This window comes from Petaurus breviceps, unplaced genomic scaffold (genome assembly GCF_028583685.1).
Source record: "Petaurus breviceps papuanus isolate PSGF00001 unplaced genomic scaffold, PetGlider_PUasm1.0 90574, whole genome shotgun sequence".
Classification (NCBI taxonomy): Eukaryota; Metazoa; Chordata; class Mammalia; order Diprotodontia; family Petauridae; genus Petaurus; species Petaurus breviceps.
The window spans coordinates 2,375,962-2,394,870 of record NW_027187277.1 but is presented as its reverse complement, the minus strand read 5'-3'; the positions used below and the strand labels follow the sequence as shown (position 1 = coordinate 2,394,870).

Below are 18,909 nucleotides of genomic sequence, written 5' to 3'. Positions count from 1 at the left end.
TTAGCATATTCAGGTGGTTTTGGACAGATCGGTAGACCCATAACTTAATTTAAATAAGTAGATGAAACCTGGAACTGCTCAAACAAATTTGTTTCAAATAGCCTCCAAAGAAAAGTCCTTGTGATTGTGACAAAATTACCTCTCCATTTGATATTGCTTCGTTCTGTGAACACATATTCTCCGAATACATCCAGTGTCTATTCAGCTCTAATAATCACATTACTAAGCTTTCTTGTTGGGGGGCACCAAGGGAAAAATCATTTTGATGAAGCCATACTGATACTTAGCATTACCAATTCTGCAAAGCTTCATAAAACATCGCTTATAACATGTTCTAGAATTTTGTCAGGAAATGAAACCAACCTCACTTAGTTTCTTTCTATAGTCTCTCCAAGATTTCATAGTGACTCAGTAATTCTACCTCTCAGTTCTGTGCCTGAGGACTTGAAATCAAGTTGGCCAGTCAGGTACCTTCTTATTCTCTCCTTGCTTATCTTGGATTTCAGTTCTATAATAACCATTTCTGTTTTGATGCTTCCTGTCTAGTGTATATACTAATGACTGGCTTACCCAATAGTTGTCAAGACTTCAGGCTTTCCATGGATTCTATCTCACTTTGGTTGTAACAAATTCTCCTTGAAACCTGCCTCCTTTTTCCATCTTTTAAAAAGATGCTGGGGAAGAAAGAGCCCTTTATCTGAAGTTGGGTCCTGAGTTCAACCGCTAGCTCTGCTACTTATTATGAAATTGCACAACTAATTTAACTTTATAGACCTCAGTTTCCACATTGGTAAAATCAAAGGATTGAACTAGAAAATCTCTAAGGTCTCTTCCAGCCATTATGACTCTCATTCAGAGTCTCCCTGCTTTTCATCACGTGACATTTTAAAAATATGTTTCCTTCATATATTAATTCCCTTTGGGTGCATATAATAAGTTATTAAACATTTATTAACTACCTACCAAGTGACAGTCTTCTTTTTCTTATTTTTGCATTCTCAGCACTTAGAAGAGTGCTGGATACATTAGTACCTTCAATACTTCTCAGATAGTAGGTAATTAATAAATACACATTTACTAGCTACTTAATTGACTGGTTATGTCCATAACTGTCAATTACTATAAATGCGTGTTATTTAAATTTATTTTGTCAATACTAGACATTCCCTTTCTTTATGGTTTCTGTGGATCAGAGTACATCAAATTTCCTGACATACAAGAGCATTTTTAGGACTGGAAAGGGTCTTTCATAACATTGGTTCTTATCCTATAGTCTAATTCCCTCCCCAAAAAGAACATGTATAGATTTCAAGGGGTCTGTAAATCTGGATGGGAAAAATATATCTTTATTTTCACTAGGCTCTAATTGAAAATTAGCATTCCTTCCCACTGACAATGTAGGCAACAAATATTAATCTTATAGGGTCCATAGATTTTCTCATACTGACATAGTGGTCTGTGACACATAGATTGAGAAGTTCAGTTATAAAATATCTAATTTAGGAGGTGACTAGGTGGAATAGTGATTAGAGCACCAGCCCAGGAGTCAGGAGGACCTGAGTTCAAATTTGGCCTCAGACACTTAACACTTACTAGCTGTGTGACCTTGGGCAAGTCACTTAACCCCAAATGCCCTGCCTTCACCCCTCCAAAAAAAACCTACATAATTTAACTTCTAGAATTTTTATAGATGAGGAAACTGAGAGCTTAAAAGTCTCCCTCTCTTTTAAGATTCAAAACTTTGGGCCTACATTTACATGTGTTTATTTTCTGACAACTTTCCTCTATTATCATCAAAGAAAATACGTAGTAAGTTCCTTTTGTTTGTATTTTCCCACAATAAACTTGTAACTTAATGCCATGCTACTCCATGTTCCTGGAATAGCCTCCCACATCCCAAAATACTGAATCACCTTCCTCCTCTCATCAAGACTCTCCTCATAATCCACCTCATGTCCCTTTTAGACAAGCATAATGAGAATTTTGTTATTTCCAATGGAACCCAAGAGAGATAGAAATTTTCTCTCTGTCTAAAAAGAATAAAACTTCAGCATGGGACTAGGGGATAAAAAAACTAATGGTGAATTATGCTGCCTATCATTTTTGTTTTGCAAATGAGGTCATTAAATGCTTTTACTGACCATAAAGTACTATGTCATTCTTTTGTTAGCTAGTAAGGTATTAGAGGAGGGATGGCCACTCTTAAAAGTTGTAGTAGCCAATACTATATATGCACAATTAAGTTAAAGTGGCCTAATACCAATCTTAAAAATATATGACACCTCTAGAGATTACCAGATATATGTTGGGATTTTGCAATAATAATCCAGTCATAATGGGCAAGACTGTGGTGAATGTTGTCCACCTTTACTTTCTGGGTCATAAAGAGAAGCTATGATTTTGTGAGTTTAAAGTTTTGAGGGTCTTCCAGATAAGCTGTGAGGAAGAGAAACAGGTGATTATATTGAAATAGAATACAGATGAAAAAAAGAAGCACTGTTGTAGTTATCCAAAAGAAAATAAGGGTCCAACATCTAAGGAATTGGACATCATGTGATATGGTAGAAAACAATTTTAGTAGACTAAAATTTCAAAAACATAGGCCTACTAACCATTTTTCCCTCTTAAGGAATTTCTAAGAATATTTAGAAATCTTTCCCCCTTGGCTCCTATTTGAAACATTTAATGGAACTATTGTTTTCCTATCTTTTTTTAAACTCTAAAAAACCTTTAAAGTTCTATTTAGTAGTATATGTCCAAGAGAGCTCATGGTGGCCATCAAAAGTTAGAGATGAGATTCCTTCTCAGATCATTAAAAATGTATCTTAGTGCCTTCCTGATATATCTAACAATCTTAATTCATGGATTTCAGGCTTGATTAGTACATTAATTTTCAAAATCTATCTCCAAGCAGTGAATTTGTGATCCTTTATATTAGAATCTTAACAGATATAATTATACTGTCTCACAGATCTCCCCTCCTTTAATAATAGTAATAATAATAACAAATAGCTAAAATTTATGTCATGCCTATGTGTCAGGAACTGTGCTAAGTACTTTACAATTATTATTTCATTTTATCTTCACAACAAATCCTGTGAGAGAATAGGTACTATTATTATCCCCATTTTAAAGAGGAGAAAACTGAGGCAAAAGGCATGTTACTTAATCAGGGTCACACAGTTAATATTGAAACTCTGACTTGAACTCATATTTTCCTAACTACAGTTCTTCCTGACTACAGTACTGTATCTACTATGCCACCCAGTTGCTTCAGAGTATCTGGCTTTCTGTTTCTGAACTTTTTATTGAACATTTCCATCACTTAACAAACTATGCTAATTAGTTACTTCTTAACATTGATTCATTCCTAGCTAATGTATTTCCATTCTTGGGATAGGTCCTTTTTCTTGTTTCTGCTTTGTTTTAAAATGTTATTTAGCTATTGGTAATAGTCCAAGGAAGGTTGTAGAGATGACTCGATCTAATTACGATTTAATATTTGGAGATCCTTCAATTCACTTATTTTCTTAGAATTAAATAACCATTCTCAATGTTAATCTAGCTCAATGCTAATCTTCCATACATCAGAATGTAGCACTGGTGTTGTCAGAACCAGTAACTGAGAGCACAACATCAGCCTCTTGGAAGTAGAGACAAAAAAATGCTAGGTGGAAAGATTTAGATCTAGATCAAATTTCATATGGAACATGTCAGATTTTTAATCTCTATCGCATATATTGTTCACTTAAATGAGCTTAGAAAAGGAGGTAAAGAATGTTGTACTTCCTATATTTCTAGTGCCTTTTTCTTAGGACTCTACTACCAGAAGTGATGATGCTTGCCTTAACCAAACCAGGGGCATGGGTGACTAAAGAAGTTAAAGAGGAAGCTGATGACATTTTTGTCTTTCAAATCTGATATTCCTCCTCCCCTTTATTTTTTATACACATAATCATGTAAAACATTTCCATATTCATTTTGTATAAGAAGACTCGAATAAAAAAGAATAAAAGAAAGTAAGTAAAAAAATAGCATGCTTCAGTCTGTATTCAGACAGTATCAGTTCTTTCACTGGAGGTGAATGGAATACTTCATCATGAGTCCCTTGGAACTGTCTTGGATCATTGTATTGCTGAGAATAGCTAAGTCATACACAATTTATCATCGTACAATATTGAGGTTACTGTGTATAATGTTCTCCTGATTCTGCTCACTTCATTTTGCATCAGTTCATGTAAGTCTTTCCAGGTTTTTTTTTTCTGAAATCATCCTGCTTATCATTTCTTATAGCAATAATATTCCATCACCCTCATATACCACAGCTTGTTTAGGAGTATTTCCCAATTGACAGGCATCCTTTCAACTTCCACCACAAAAAAGAGCAGCTATAAATATTTCTGTACATAGGGGTCCTTTCCCCCTTTTTTAATGTGTTGGGCTTATAGACCTAGCAGAAGTATTGCTATGCACAGTTTTATAGCCCTTTGGGTATAGTTCCAATGATTTAGAGTATTTTTCATATTACTATAGAAAGCTTCAATTTCTTTGTCTGAAATTTGCCTATTCATATCTTTTGATCATTTATCAACTGGGGAATGACTTGTATTTTTATAAATTTAACTCAGTTCTCTATACATTTGAGAAATTAGGCCTTTATCAGAAATACCTGTTGCAAAAATATTTTCCCCAGTTTTCTGCTTTCCTTTTAATTTTTGTTGCCTTGGTTTTGTTTGTGCAAAAACTCCAATTTCATATAATCAAAATTTTCTGTTTTGCATTTGTAATGCTTTCTATATTTTCTTTAGCCCCAAATTCTTCCCTTATCAATAGATCTGACAAAATAATTTATCCTGTGCTCTCCTAATTTGAGGCTGGTGACTTTTAAAACATTAATATATAATTAGCTGTTGAAAATGGACATATTGAAAGAATATGTGGACATCTAGTGTTGCCCATATCATAGTGATAGCATTTATGCTTAAATAACTCTGGATAAAATAGTAACTTACTGAAATCATGACCATGGTTTTTCTTTTAGAGGCGATTCTTGCTTAGGGATATTTTCTATTTCTCCAAGTTGGAACTCAATAGTCCACCTACTTCATCATCTGTGCTGGCTAAGTAGCCTTCCTTTGTAGGAAGGACAGGCATTGACGTGTAAATTCATGTTGTATTTTCTTCTTCCAATGCAGAAATGTTTCTATGACATCCTAATTATCAAATGCATCAGTGTACACATGCCTTTGCAAAGAATTCCTTCTTAAAGTATTGTAAGGCCTTTTCCCTGACTCCATCACTGTAGCTGATACTTGTTAATTGAATTATCACATGAATTCATAAATTTGAAAATACTTTGGGAAAAATGAAGAGCTTTTTGCAAACATTTAGTGGAATCATCATCACCATAGAGCCTTAAATTGCCCAGTTCTTCCTGTTGTCACTGTTGTTTTCTTGTCAGTCATGCCTAACTCTTCATGGCCCCATTTGGGGTTCTCTTCCAAAAGATACTGAAGTGATTTGCCATTTCCTTCTCCAGCTCATTTTACAGATGAGAAAACTGGGGCAAACAAGGTTATGTGACTTGCCCAGGGTCATATAGCCAGTAAGTGTCTGAGGCCAGATTTGAACTCAAAGAGAGGAATCTTCCTGACTTCAAGTCTGGCACTTTATCCACTCCACCACCTACCTATTCCCATTTAGGATTTCAAATTAGACCTTGAAGGAGCCCAGTCCAATTTACTAATTTTTTAATTCAGAAAACTGAGATCCAAAGACACAATAGCACCTATACATGGTCACACACCGAATAAGTGACACAGGTGGAGATTAAACCCAGATATTCTGATTCTAAATCCAAAACTCTCCTTTGACCATCCCTTTTTGGAATCCAAATTCCTTACCTCCATCCTCTTCTCTCTCTTCCCAATTCAAATATAATTGGGATTTATAACTTCACAAGGACATTCTTATATTTACATTTAATTCAACTATAAAATGTGGTTCCACTTTGTCCCTTATCCCTTTATCAATCATCCATATTTCATATTTCTGTCTTTTAAGTAGAATTCTAAACTTAAATCAAGTCACATCAAATAATAAATATTTATTAAGCACCTTTTACATAAGAAGGAACTGCTGAAAACCCACCATACTGTCCTGCATCATCCTAAACTAACTCCTTCCTAACCTACTTTCTCATCACAACTTCTGAGTGTTCTATGTTGCTTTTGTTCTATGTTGCTTTTGTTGGAAGAAACCAGTCAACCTAAGAAGGGGCAAGCAGTCCCTCCTTATATGCAGTTAACTAAAGGAAAACGCTTGCTTTCTTTTTCCTGAGGATTAGGAAGAAATTATACAGACTGCTAAATGTAGTTTTTGAGTTCTCCTCTCAAAGACTGACTTGGGACCTAAGGTAGTTTTCAGAAGAAATTCTGACAATTGTGGTTACATTTGTGGGTGAGAAAATTGTTTGTTTGTTTTCTTAATCTCTTTGATAACTGTAATGTTTTTAACAAACTCCAAAGTAATAATAAAAAAATTGGCATATGTTCCCAGCCCTTCCTATAAAGCTGGGTTCCAGGATTTCAACTATTTGGCACTCCATCCTAAGTCAATGCATAAAGCAAATTAGTGAAAATAATGCTGCCTATTTTTTTAGAAAAGAAAACTGTATAACAAGTAGAGTAATTTAGAAGGGCTGATAGTTCAGCCAGATTTTGGAGGATTTTTCAAGTGCTTCATTGTAATTAGATAATATGTTTGGGGATGGCATTCAAATAGGATAGCTTCATTAAATCCCACATATTGCATCTGAAGTATATGGGCTCATTTGGCATATCATTTCAGTAGCTGTTGCATGCAAGTAGCATTACCTTGTCATTTTTTATTCTAGTTTTATAGCCCAGTAAAAGATTTCTTTTATGAATCTTTCTTCTGCACATCAGAATGTAGCTTTGGTGTTGTCAGTACTAGTTACTGAGGGCATAACATTAGCCTCATTTGAAAGTAGAGATAAAAGAACCACATAGACTTAAAAGAGGATGAGGGAGAGGGGCAACCATAACCCAGTATTTAAATACAGGATGTTGTTTAGGCTTGTTTAATATTTTTTCTGTCAAATGAGTGCTTAGAGAGAGTGCCTGGCATAGTGGATAGAAGGCTAGCCTCAGAATCAGGAAGATATGGGTTCAAGTCCTGGCTCTGGCATATCCTGGCTGTGTGACTTTGGACAAGTTATTTAACCTCTACATGCCCCCATGTAACTCTCTGACTGCAAGTTGGAGAGCAGCTGTGTCCTGCACTGAGAGACGGATTTTTCTTATAGGAAACTGCCTATATGAATGAGTAACAAATCTGTGCTTCCACCTTCCCTCACCCCAAAGAAAAATGAGTACTTAATTTTGCAATGAAACTCATGGTTTGGACTAGAGAGAAGAGCAATCTCAATTGTGGCATTGCTTTCCATTGTAACTTACTGTTTTCCATATAGAATGTCTGTTGTAGCCTTTGGTCTTCTGTGGTAAATGTCTTTTGTATTGCCTGGTTACAGACCCTATTGGGATAACTTGATTAATCAATTCAAAGATTCATTGTTGTTGTTGTTTCCTTGAGTTTAAATCCTAAAAATGTTTATGGTGGTACACCTATGATGTCATTTTTACTAATCTTATTAAAGGGGGAAAACATGGAATCTTGAATGCTGTACCTCAATTTTATTGTGATGATTTTGCTGGTTACCAGGTGGGGTGGCAGTTGAAAAATTTGGTGAATGCTCTACGAGAGGACCCGAGTGGTGTTATCTTAACTTTGAAAAAGCGACCTCAGAGCATGCTTACCTCAGCACCAGCTTTACTGAAAAATATGAGATGGAAGCCCCTTGCTCTGCAGGTAAAAATGCTTAATCATAAGTCATACACCATCATTGTAGCCATAGATTACCGCAGTGATGCTTCTTTATTATTGTGCCTCATCTCAGCAGCACATGGATTAACTTTGTATGCTTTGGAAAATTTGTTTGTGAAATGATCGCTTCACAGCTTGCCCTGCTAGGCTCAATTGTGGTCAAATTTGATAGGGTTATTATAATTAATTTCTAGCCTATAAATGGCCTTTTCCCTCTCCCCTCCCACCTCTTCATCAAATGATTTATAGAATCTGAAGCATTATCCATAGAACCACAGGATATTTCCTGTGGAAAGATGCATAAAACAGGAAAATGTATGGTTTCCTTTTGTGCAACGAATGACACTTATTTCTAAAGGTTTTATTTTTTCATGCCACACACACATATGCACACATGCATGCACACACATAGAGTTCAGATACAGCTAAATTATAGCTTACAGAATAGTTTTTGAATGTCACAACAGAATAATTTATAACATCATGAAGAAAATGAGTTGCACTTTAGTTCTGAAAATATACCCAATTAAACACTTTGAATTAACTCTTTCATCATCTCCTTTACGTTATAATAATAATTAATAATAATAATATAAATAGGTAGATAAAAAGTGTGCCAAAAATTTTGAAATCATTGCATTGGAATTTCAGTGTTTTATTTTAGCAGGAACTATCATCATGATATATTACTCTGGACATTGTTAAAATTACAGTCATTAAGAAACAGATATCTACAGGGTGATGAAAGTATGCCATTGATTGATGAAAGATGAAAAAATCATCCAATTATTATTAAGACATCATATTTAATCACATTACAGGAGGACTTCTTTTTTTCTTTAATGAAATCTCCATTTTAAAACTACTATTTTCCTGTCTGAAGAAAGAGTAGATTTTGAAAAAAAAATGAAGTGACCCATAGAAGAGTGTATATTGTCCAGGTTAAGAAAAGAAAAAGAAAAGTAAGATATGAAAATACAATTGTTGTCACTGCTGCTTAAAATATTAACAAGTTCTATAATTTTCACTAATACCTTTCATAAATTACTTTTCTAATAGCTAAACTTTCCACCATTTTTCAATATGAACAGCATTATATATTTTATGATGTTGTGCTGTTCATTGGAACAAAAATTAGCATTGTAGTTGAACCAAATGAATAAGTCATTGAATTGTTTCTACAATAAGGTCTTAGAATTTCTAAATCTCTTTTTTCCTTGGAAGAACACATATGTAGACTATCTGTTAATCAACTATAACTAATGTATACATTCTGTTTAGTGTTTAATTAAAAATATCAGCTAAACTACAAGATCAAAAATTTGAATGATTCACTGAACCAGATTTCAACATGTTAGAACTGGGCACTAGATGCTCTTCCATCATTTCATGGCATTATATTTACTCACTGCATCATAAGCTGCTTTGTTCTTCCACCCTATTGTTTCGCATTGGCATAGCTTACACAGAAGATCCTTCATCAGGGTCTAATGGGTGGGGGTCATAGTTGAGATGAAAATGAAGGCCATTTTTTCAGAGATTGCCTTCATTTTCCATGAATTTGCAATTATATTGAATAATTCTTTCTAGCCCCTCATCTCTCATTTCAAACACCAAACAATCAGTTCCATGTTCTGTGCACATTATTCCAAAAGAATATCTTGACTAAAGATATTAATGATTTTTCCCCCTACTTTTAGAATGTGGCTACAAACACAAAATGAAGTGGAGAATTAAGGTAACTACAGTATCCAAATAAGAATCACTTTTGACTGAACCAAAATAATTAAGGGAAGAGTATCTTCTTCAATTGAATAATTGCTCTAATTACCTCACTTTCTCAAGTATATTTTGTAGGTAGGTTGAGAAAGCAGGAAAAGGAGAACATTGATAGATAACTGCTTCAACCTATTCTTCATGTCAGAATTATCATAGAATGGGTCAGAGAGCCATAGAATTTTCTAGCACAGACTTACTCTGTGTCCAATACAGGAACTTTTAATAAACTTTGTTTTCCTCTGGCTGAAAAAAAAATTATCATAGAATAAGCCTAAATACATTTTAGACCTCTTCCTAGACACCATGGATTCTATATCATTAGTTTACTAACTGAGTTTATTTCTCAGTGTCCTCTTATTGTAGCTAAGTGTTTATCTCAGGGTCATATTTTTCGCATGGTTCTACCAGACCAAGATGGCACTGAAATTCCAGGACCTATGTCCACATGTTGTGTATAGATGTTTTTGTAAGTAACTTGTTTCTGTCAGGAAAAGTAAGATATAGAGAAGTCACTGTTTGATCCTTTCTATAATGAGTGAATCTTTACAAGTAAGGGAAGATCCCTTTTTGATTGAAGACTTCTTAGTGGTAAAGGATGGCCTTATGAAGAGGCTGTGTGCTGTGGGATTTAAGTGGTAAGGAAAACTCTCTGTTCTACCAGGAATATTTTCCCAGCATCTACTGCAGAGTTATAACATTCATCCATGAAGTCAGCTTTTGATTGGTACAATAAAAGAGAAGCGACTCTGGAGGTAGATGATGTGAGGGCAAATCTAGGCACTGACACTACTTGCGTGATCTTGGGCACACAACAAAGTCCTTGGGTCTCAGTTTCCTCTAGCAAAATGAAAGTATTGGACTAGATGGTCTCTAAGGTTTCTTCTAGATCTAAATCAATCAATAAATAAACATTTATTTTTTAAAAGTAATTGGGGTTAAGTAACTTGCTCAAGGTTAGAAGGCCAGTTTTTTTGTGTGTGGGTGGGGGGGAGGGAGTTAAGTGTCTGAGGCCAGAACCAATCCCAGGTCCTCCCAACCCTGGGGCTGGCATTATACTCACTATGCCACCTAGCCGCCCCTAAATAAACATTTATTAATGCCTACAGTATGCTAAGTGCTGGAGATACAAAAAGAATGTAAAAAAAAACCCAATCCATGCCATCAAGGATCTTAAAATCTAATGGAAGAGACAACATGCAAACAAATATGTAAAAAGCAAGCTATATACAGTGTGAATAGTAAATAATCAATGGGGAAAGACACTAAAATTAAGACATGGTAAGGGAAGGTTTTCTATAGTAAGGTGGGATTTTAGTTGGGACTTCAAGGAAGCTAGGGAAGTCAATAGTTAAGGCAGAGGAGGGAGCATCCCAGGCAAGGAGGGAAAATACCCACAGTTGAGAGATGGGGTGAGTGTGAGCCTAGGCTAGGAGAAAGGAAAGGGTTATAAAAGGATAGGTGATAAGGGAAACTGTACCTACCTACTCCCCAGCTAAGCCTGAAAATGCCTCTGCACATTAGTAGCAAAATGGTTCTGTTGTCATTCTCATCCAAGGAATAAATACTAAAATTAAGAACATTGAAGATCTGCAAAATAGGAATAAACACTAATATCATCTTCAAGATATCTGCTTATGATGCTAATACATGAAAGTACATAGACATCCAGAGTTTTCATTTAATCATTTAGATTTGTGATAGTCCAGAGTCAAGAATAGAGAAATGATCTTTGTTCTCTTTTTGTTTCATTCTTATTGTATCATTATTGATTAGTTCACTACCACTAGAGCCCTCATAACTATGAAAAAATGTGGGAGAGTACAAAATTCTCAACATCATTTCTTTGGGTGTATTTCATTTCAATTATATTAGATGCTAAATTATTAGCCAAAGTTAGTTGTCAAATTTGGGAATTCCAGATGTAGTAAATCCAAAAAGACTTTAGCATGTTTACAGTCTAATGGAGGAAAGAATGTACAAATACATATAAAGCAAACTATATAAAAGTATCAAATAGGGAAAAGGTTCTAAACTTAAGAGGAGTGGGGGAGGGCTTCCTGTGTCTATTTTTCAAAAAAAATGGTGATTGTCTAGATATAAAACTATGGATAATCAATGGGTAGATGCTAATATATGTGTTCAAATGATTCTTTTAAATACATTTATGCTTAAGAAACAATTACCTAAATTTTATGGGGAAATTTTACTGCAAATTCAAATAGTTAAACCATAAATGAAGATTATCCCCTTTATTTTAAACTAAAAACATAAAATCTAATTGTGTTAAGCAAGATTAAAGCTTCAATAAAAGTTTTGTATTTTTTTAGTTTTGCAAATATTAAAAATAGTAGTGATTTTCAGATAAGCAATGATCACTTTTGATTTGGGTTTCCTTTGACTCTCCAGGCATGAAGTGGTATGAATTAACAAGAGTAAACCATCCAACCCCCTTAGCACCTCTCACTGAGAGCAAGTTCTTAATTTGTGCATTTCTTGAAACTTGGAAGGGCTAAGATATATGTAGTTGTTTTCTCAAAGGGTACATTTTAAGAAGTGAAAGCTCCAGGACTTCAAACAGTTCCTGTTACCAGGTTCAACACTACCAACAATCTTCTAATGATGTATTAAACAGGCAAAAGTTCTCTGTTATGAGTTAGCAATGCTGATAGACATCTATGGATAACCAGATTGTCATCTCAGAGGCCAGCAGTAACACCTTTTCCCTTTTAGAGTGAAAATCAGGGATAGATTGCATCTTCCATGCTGTGTTGGCAAAAGCATCCCCTTTGACTGCTTTCTTGGTAAATTGCACCAAATACTTAGAGGGAGAGTGGGAAGAAGAGGATAACAGTATGACTTCTTAGTGAGGCTCCTTGGAATCAGGGAGGAATCATAATTCAATTGTGGGTTAAGCATGGGGAATAGATTTTTAGATACAGATATAAAATGATTATCCAAATATCACTTAAATTTGTTCTGCTTGTGACAAATGTTATTCAGGGATTGTGTGGGTGAATTAAATGGACACAGAATGATTTTATGCAAAGGCAGAATGTTCCTTGAAGACATTATTGGAATTTGGGGCGTTTTTTTCATAATGCATAGTGTCAAAAAATTTCTCCTTAGAAAAAATATCCTTAAATGAAAATTGAAAATTGGTAGAGATATACATTCAGTGTGCAGATAGCTCTTTGATCCACAACTCTGCATAATGCAAGGTCAAGTTATGTATTCTTAAACTTATATTCATAATCTGTTTTTTTCATTTATAATAATTAGACTGTGTTACTAATCCATTATATCTACATTGAACTTACTTGCGTGGTTTTGTTTTTTTCATTGTGACTTTTGCCATAGATATCTATATATCTAAGTGCCAATTTTGCATGATAATTAAATACCTTGGATGAACAGGAGAAAGTTTTTGTTTAAGTATGGGGAAAGAGGGGGAATCTTTTTTAAGCAATGAAAAGGGAATAGATTTACAATACATCAAATGGCATTGTTTTCCCAAAATAATAAAGTTAATTATATAAACATCATGTGTGTTAAAATGGACACATTGCAGATATATTATATATAATAAAATTATTTTAATATATAACAGCACAAAATGCTGGCTTAAATATATTAGTAGTGATCTGTTTTAATCTATAAGTGTTTTTGCAGGTAAAATAATTTGATTTGTTATTTTGAGTAGGAAAAAATCTAATGGCAGAGAGGAAGCCAGCATTATTGATAGGTGGGAGCATCAATGTTTAACCAAAAATATAATTCTGTTTGACAGCAAGGCTCAAATGATTCCATTTTGCACATATCCAGATTAGTAAATAGCTTCAGGCAGCTGTCACATCACATTGCATTAGCCCATTGTTTCAGTAAATCAAATAAAAAGACTCAGACACATTTGCGTGTTTTAACTGAAATTAACAAAAGAATTGTATTTTATGATTTAGAAAGCTGCCCTATGTCTCCCTTCTTTGATAGCATAAGCATGATACAGAAATTCAAAAGATTTTGCAGAACAATATTGAAAGAATAAAAAATGCTAGGAAAAGTAAATGAATGTACATTCAGAGTGCTACAGTACATTCAGTGAGATGATTCAGTGGGATAAATTAATCATTTATGAACTGAGACTTTACCAAGGATTTAACAAGAGCTTATGACTTAAGATTGTTGTGACGATACATAAAGTATATTTTCATTTTGTAAAAACCACAGTATACATATATACTTCTATGCATATATATTTGTTAAATTATAGATTTATATATAACTATAATCATTTGTTTATATATGTATATAAGCATTATCTCTTGGTCAAACCCATAAACTCATGGGCCAAAAAATAATCTATATTATATAAATTATTTTGTAGTGAAGAAAAAATTTCTCATGTTCACACAAGAATAATAAAATCATTCTATTGTGCAATATTTAGACACCAGAGAAGCTATCAGATATCTGAAGAGGAGGATCTTTAATTTAGGTTTTCTAGCATCTAGACATTTTCAGAATGTCTAACCAAGCTATAACTAAGGGAACAGAAGAGTATCTCCAATTTTCCAAATTAAAGGGAATGGATGATACAAAGATTGGGCATGAAAAAGATTTAAATTGTTTCTAATGACCAAAGCCACTGAATCCTTTTGACCTTTAGAAAAATTCTCAAGAATAAGCCTTCATTCACAGCTTAGTATTCAGAATGATTAACAACTTTGGATCATTTCTTTGGCTCATCTATCATAAGATGCCACATTTATATACACATATAAATCTATATGTATATGGACATATACATACATGTGTTAATATGTAGATACATTTTGTGGAACTGGGGAATATAAAGAAGATATGTTATCAGTAATAAAAAGATCTATATTCATTCCATGCTGGAAAAATGGAAGATTCCAATTTATATGAACCTACAGTGGCCCCAGAGTAATGGCCTGGTTTCCAAATCAGTCTGATCAAATTTCTTTGTAATTTTTTCTGGAATGGAAAGTAAACTATTGATTGTCATTGCATTAGTTGGTTCGAGTGTAAATGGAGTCTATTTTATTTACTTCAAGATGTTCTTTGAATTAGAAGTTTCATTTACAGTGTTATTTATCTGTGTAAGTGTACATTCAAAATCAGTAGGTTGATAGATAGCAAAGGCAAAATAGTCTGATCAAGGTGGCAAGCTAAACTGATTTAGGTAAAAAGTATGATCTAAAATTTGTACAGGGTACATAAGATGCAGAGCTGGAAGGGACCTTATAGCCAAAATCAGGACATTTTTCTTGAAGTAAAGATGAAGGGTGCTGACCAACTCTTTCATTTTGGAGATGAGGGCATTGTAAGAAGTGAAGCAATTTACTTAATGTCACACATGTAGCAAATAAAAGAACTAGAATTGTAACCCAAATTCTTACTTGACCTTGTAAGGGCTAATGTTCCTGGCATCTGAGGCTGTGTGTGTTTCAGAGAGTTCTCTCAAATTTAGCATCTTTCAAGAGTACTTGACAAAACAATAAAACAGGTAGTTCCAATAAGAAAGTTTCAAATAGAATACAGCAACTTGTTGCAACCTTGAAAAGTGTATGGCAAAAGAGTCAGAGTCTTCAAATATTGTTGAACATGCATGAAAGGGACAGCGAAAATTGTATAATGCTACATTTTCAGAGTATAATAAATGGTTCCCAAAACGGCATCTCTAAAGTGACTTGACAATATGACAAAGCAGAATATTAATTAGGTCTGTTAGGACAACAAAATTCCCTGGACTTTGTGTTGCCACTTTGACATAGCAATACTAAATATATTCTGAGAGCTGAATTTCATTGGCATGGTATTGAATTTGAATTAACTAGAAAATGAATGACACTGCCTCCCAGAAGATCATCATGGGCCTTTTGGTTAGAAGTTTTTAAGGAAAATAATATATACTTACATATGTTCTATTTTCAAGATTCTTAGGGTCCATAACACAGGTCTTTTGATAAAGTGAGAGCACCATGCTATAATGAATTCCTTCCAATATGCAACAGGTCCTTCCATAGACCCTCTGGTACTGTCTAAGGCCCCACCCAGTTCATTTGATTGGGATCAAAATGGAGTCATGGCATACCAAACTATGCACTATACAGGGGGTTTTTGAAGGCAAATGTTGAGGCAATTATAGTAAAACTGTGTTTTCTGATAATAAGGATACATGTTAGAAATACCCTCTAATCACTGGCAACGTGGCTATTGCACATATATATGTATGCCAACCTGAAACTGTAAGCAAAGTAGGGCAAAACAAGGATTGAAGAAGAGAATACAAAAATACCCTGCTTGACATAAAGATTCAAAATTACAAAATGGAGGAAGGGAAGTAAGTGGTTTTTGTTTCAGCCATCTTCTGTTAGCTCTGACATCCCATTAGCTATTAATGAAAGCAGTAGCACTTGTATTCCTTTATTATTCAGAATATGTCATAAAGGGTGATGACTTTCATGGGGGGAAATAGAAATAAATACTAGCATGAGCTTTATCCTGTTTTGTATTTCATTTTTTCTATTCTTGAACATTTATTAAAAATAATAGCATTAATTTTATACCATTGCATTTCACCAAATATCAGAATGCACTCTTTGGAAAGAAATACTGTCTCATTTTCAGGTGGCATATCCCACCTCCATAGAGGATCCCTGAGTAATCTGTCATTTTACATTCCATATTCCTATTTTTCATTCATTCTTTCTGCTCTCACAAGTTTGACTTCAGCTAAATGTGCAGGGCAGGACCTTAGGAGTAAAGATGACTGAGACCTAGCCTCAGCTGAACTCAGGGAAGAAATTGAAACATCTTTTATCTGGACTTAAGGTTTTCTCTCTCAACAAATAACTTAAATTTATCAGGTGACTGTTCTCAAGTGGTACAAAAGACTTTGACACAAATAGAATATGCATGATTTTGAAGGAAGCAAGAATGACTGGTGTTTGTAGAAAAGATTATAATAGAGCTTTCCATATCCCACCAAGTTTCTCTGTTGCATTATATAATGAGAAAACAAGAAAGTAATATCTGGAATGATTACAAAAACTGAACCAGGTGAACAGAGAAAACAAACTGCAGAAGCAAAAGAAAACCTGCAGAGGCAACATAAGATTGTAAAAGAGTCCTGGATTTTGGGTCAGAGGCCTTAAAATCCAAGATCTGCAACTTACTGCTGTGTCCTTGGTGGGCAAATTATTTAGCTTCCGAAGACTCAGTCTCCTCATCTGTAAAATAAGTGTTGAACTAGATGAGACCTCTAAGGTCCTTTCCAGCTCAAAATCTATGATCCTAACTGATATCAAACAACATAAAAGGAAAAAAAAAAGAAATTGAGTCAAATGCTGAAAAGACTAGTAAGCTCTGTTGAGAATATTTGAACATGAGATGTTATATTATTATTTGGATTTTGACAAAATAAAAAGAGGCATTGTGTTTAAGCAATATTATGCCATTTATTTGAGCTAGAAAATTTTTACACCCAATTATTTTGGTTAAGACTGCACCATTCACTATCTTCCCGGCTTTTTGTTTATTTGCTTTGTTTTCAATTTTCCTGTTTCAAGAAGATTTTGAATAATCAATATTTATGCCATATGGCTATGCTGTTTGAAAAATGTTGCCTTTTGCATGCTTTTGGTGACTTCATTTCCTTCTCCTTCATTAATTGTGCAGTTTTAAAAGTACTAAAGAGATATTTGTATTTTCAAAATGGTTTTTAATTTTCCAACCATGACTCTTTTCTGTTGCTATATAAGTAACTATTTTTCCTTTCCCACCAATCTGACCATACTTAATACCACTTACTTCATATTTCATAATTCAACTCTCCACTGACCAACTAAAACTAACCTCAAAGGATTTTGATTATTAAAAACAATGTTTGCTTTGGTATTATGTTGAGGTTTGCTTAACAATTATTAATATTTTTCAATTTGTAAAATATGACTTATTTCTGATGAAGCCACTATCTCTTAAGTATTCATTTATATAACTTCACAATGATGAGGGATTTAAGTATTGTCATAAATAATCATCAACTTTGGGGAATAATAATAAAATATTCTTTTTGCATATGATCAGTTTGCTAATCATTTGTATATAAAGATTGAAGAACTTCATTGTGTTAAAGCCCTAATGATTTTCCTTATCCATTTTGTTTGCTTCAATGGTACAAGCATATATTTAGATAGATATAGATATATACAAACACTCATATTATTGTATACAATGGTGCAAATATATAATTTAAATCCCAGATGATTGTATATACTTGTTTTAAATAAAAGCATTTAGATTTTGCACCTATTACCATAAAAGTCTGTATCAAGCTATATATGGTTAGAAATGTAGCCTATAAGATGATAATTATTCTTTGTAATATCCTATTAATTGTTCTTTTCTATATATATAATGTAAAGATGAATTATGTATATCTACATGGAAAACTAGTTCAATTTATTTGAGCAAATTAGTCAATTCAGTGAAATAATTGGTCAGTTTAGTAAAGCAATTGAGTTGACTCACTTTTTCCCATTCTTTTAATGAATTAATTCAGCAAATTGAACCAAGTCGTCAACTCAGTCAGTATAGTCAAATCAATGGTCCATATAGGAATTAGTGGAATTCCTAATTCATAAAAATTCATAGATGACATTGAATGATAGAATTAGCAAATAGTATCTACAGCAATGTGACAAAGCACACATTAAAATAATAATTTAGATAAACTACAGTTTTTAACATATTGTCAAAAATAATGCTTCAATATCTTGGGATGACCACACTATGTTCAAACTTGGAAAGAGGTCTTGGTAGTGATATAAAGAGAATCATCATTTCTCTGATGTTCTCTCTTACACCTAATCTCATGAGTGTTTTAGAATCTTTCACACATATAAATCCCTAAACCTCTTAAGCTTATAGATTATCATCTATAAAGGATAAAAGTTACAGTAAGCAACTCAGAAAGGGTCCCCTTGCCTTAAGGTGTAATGGAGGAGGGAAATAAGGTCATATAAAGCTAAAACTCTTTATTTTAGAATTAAGTATTCCCAATATCCTGCATATCTTATTTTTCAGTTAACAAGTATTTCTCTTCTTGCTCTCACCTTCTCCCAACCCGTGAAAAGAAAGAAGGAAGGAAAGAAAGGGAAGGAAGGAAGGAAGGAAGGAAGGAAGGAAGGAAGGAAGGAAGGA

General features: G+C 33.8%; 1 protein-coding gene across 8 annotated transcripts in view; it reads left to right on the top strand.

Moving 5' to 3' along the window:
* The window catches only part of CNKSR2 (connector enhancer of kinase suppressor of Ras 2), a 348,720-nt gene that overhangs the window by 176,423 nt on the left and 153,388 nt on the right, over window positions 1-18,909 (top strand). For 5 of the 8 annotated variants that reach the window (XM_069063425.1, XM_069063422.1, XM_069063423.1 and 2 more), the window contains exon 9: window positions 7,744-7,890. The exons of the other annotated variants lie outside the window; for them this stretch is intronic. In XM_069063425.1, coding sequence (XP_068919526.1) covers window positions 7,744-7,890 — 147 coding nt within the window. The remainder of the gene's footprint in view (window positions 1-7,743; window positions 7,891-18,909) is intronic. 8 annotated transcript variants of the gene reach the window in all.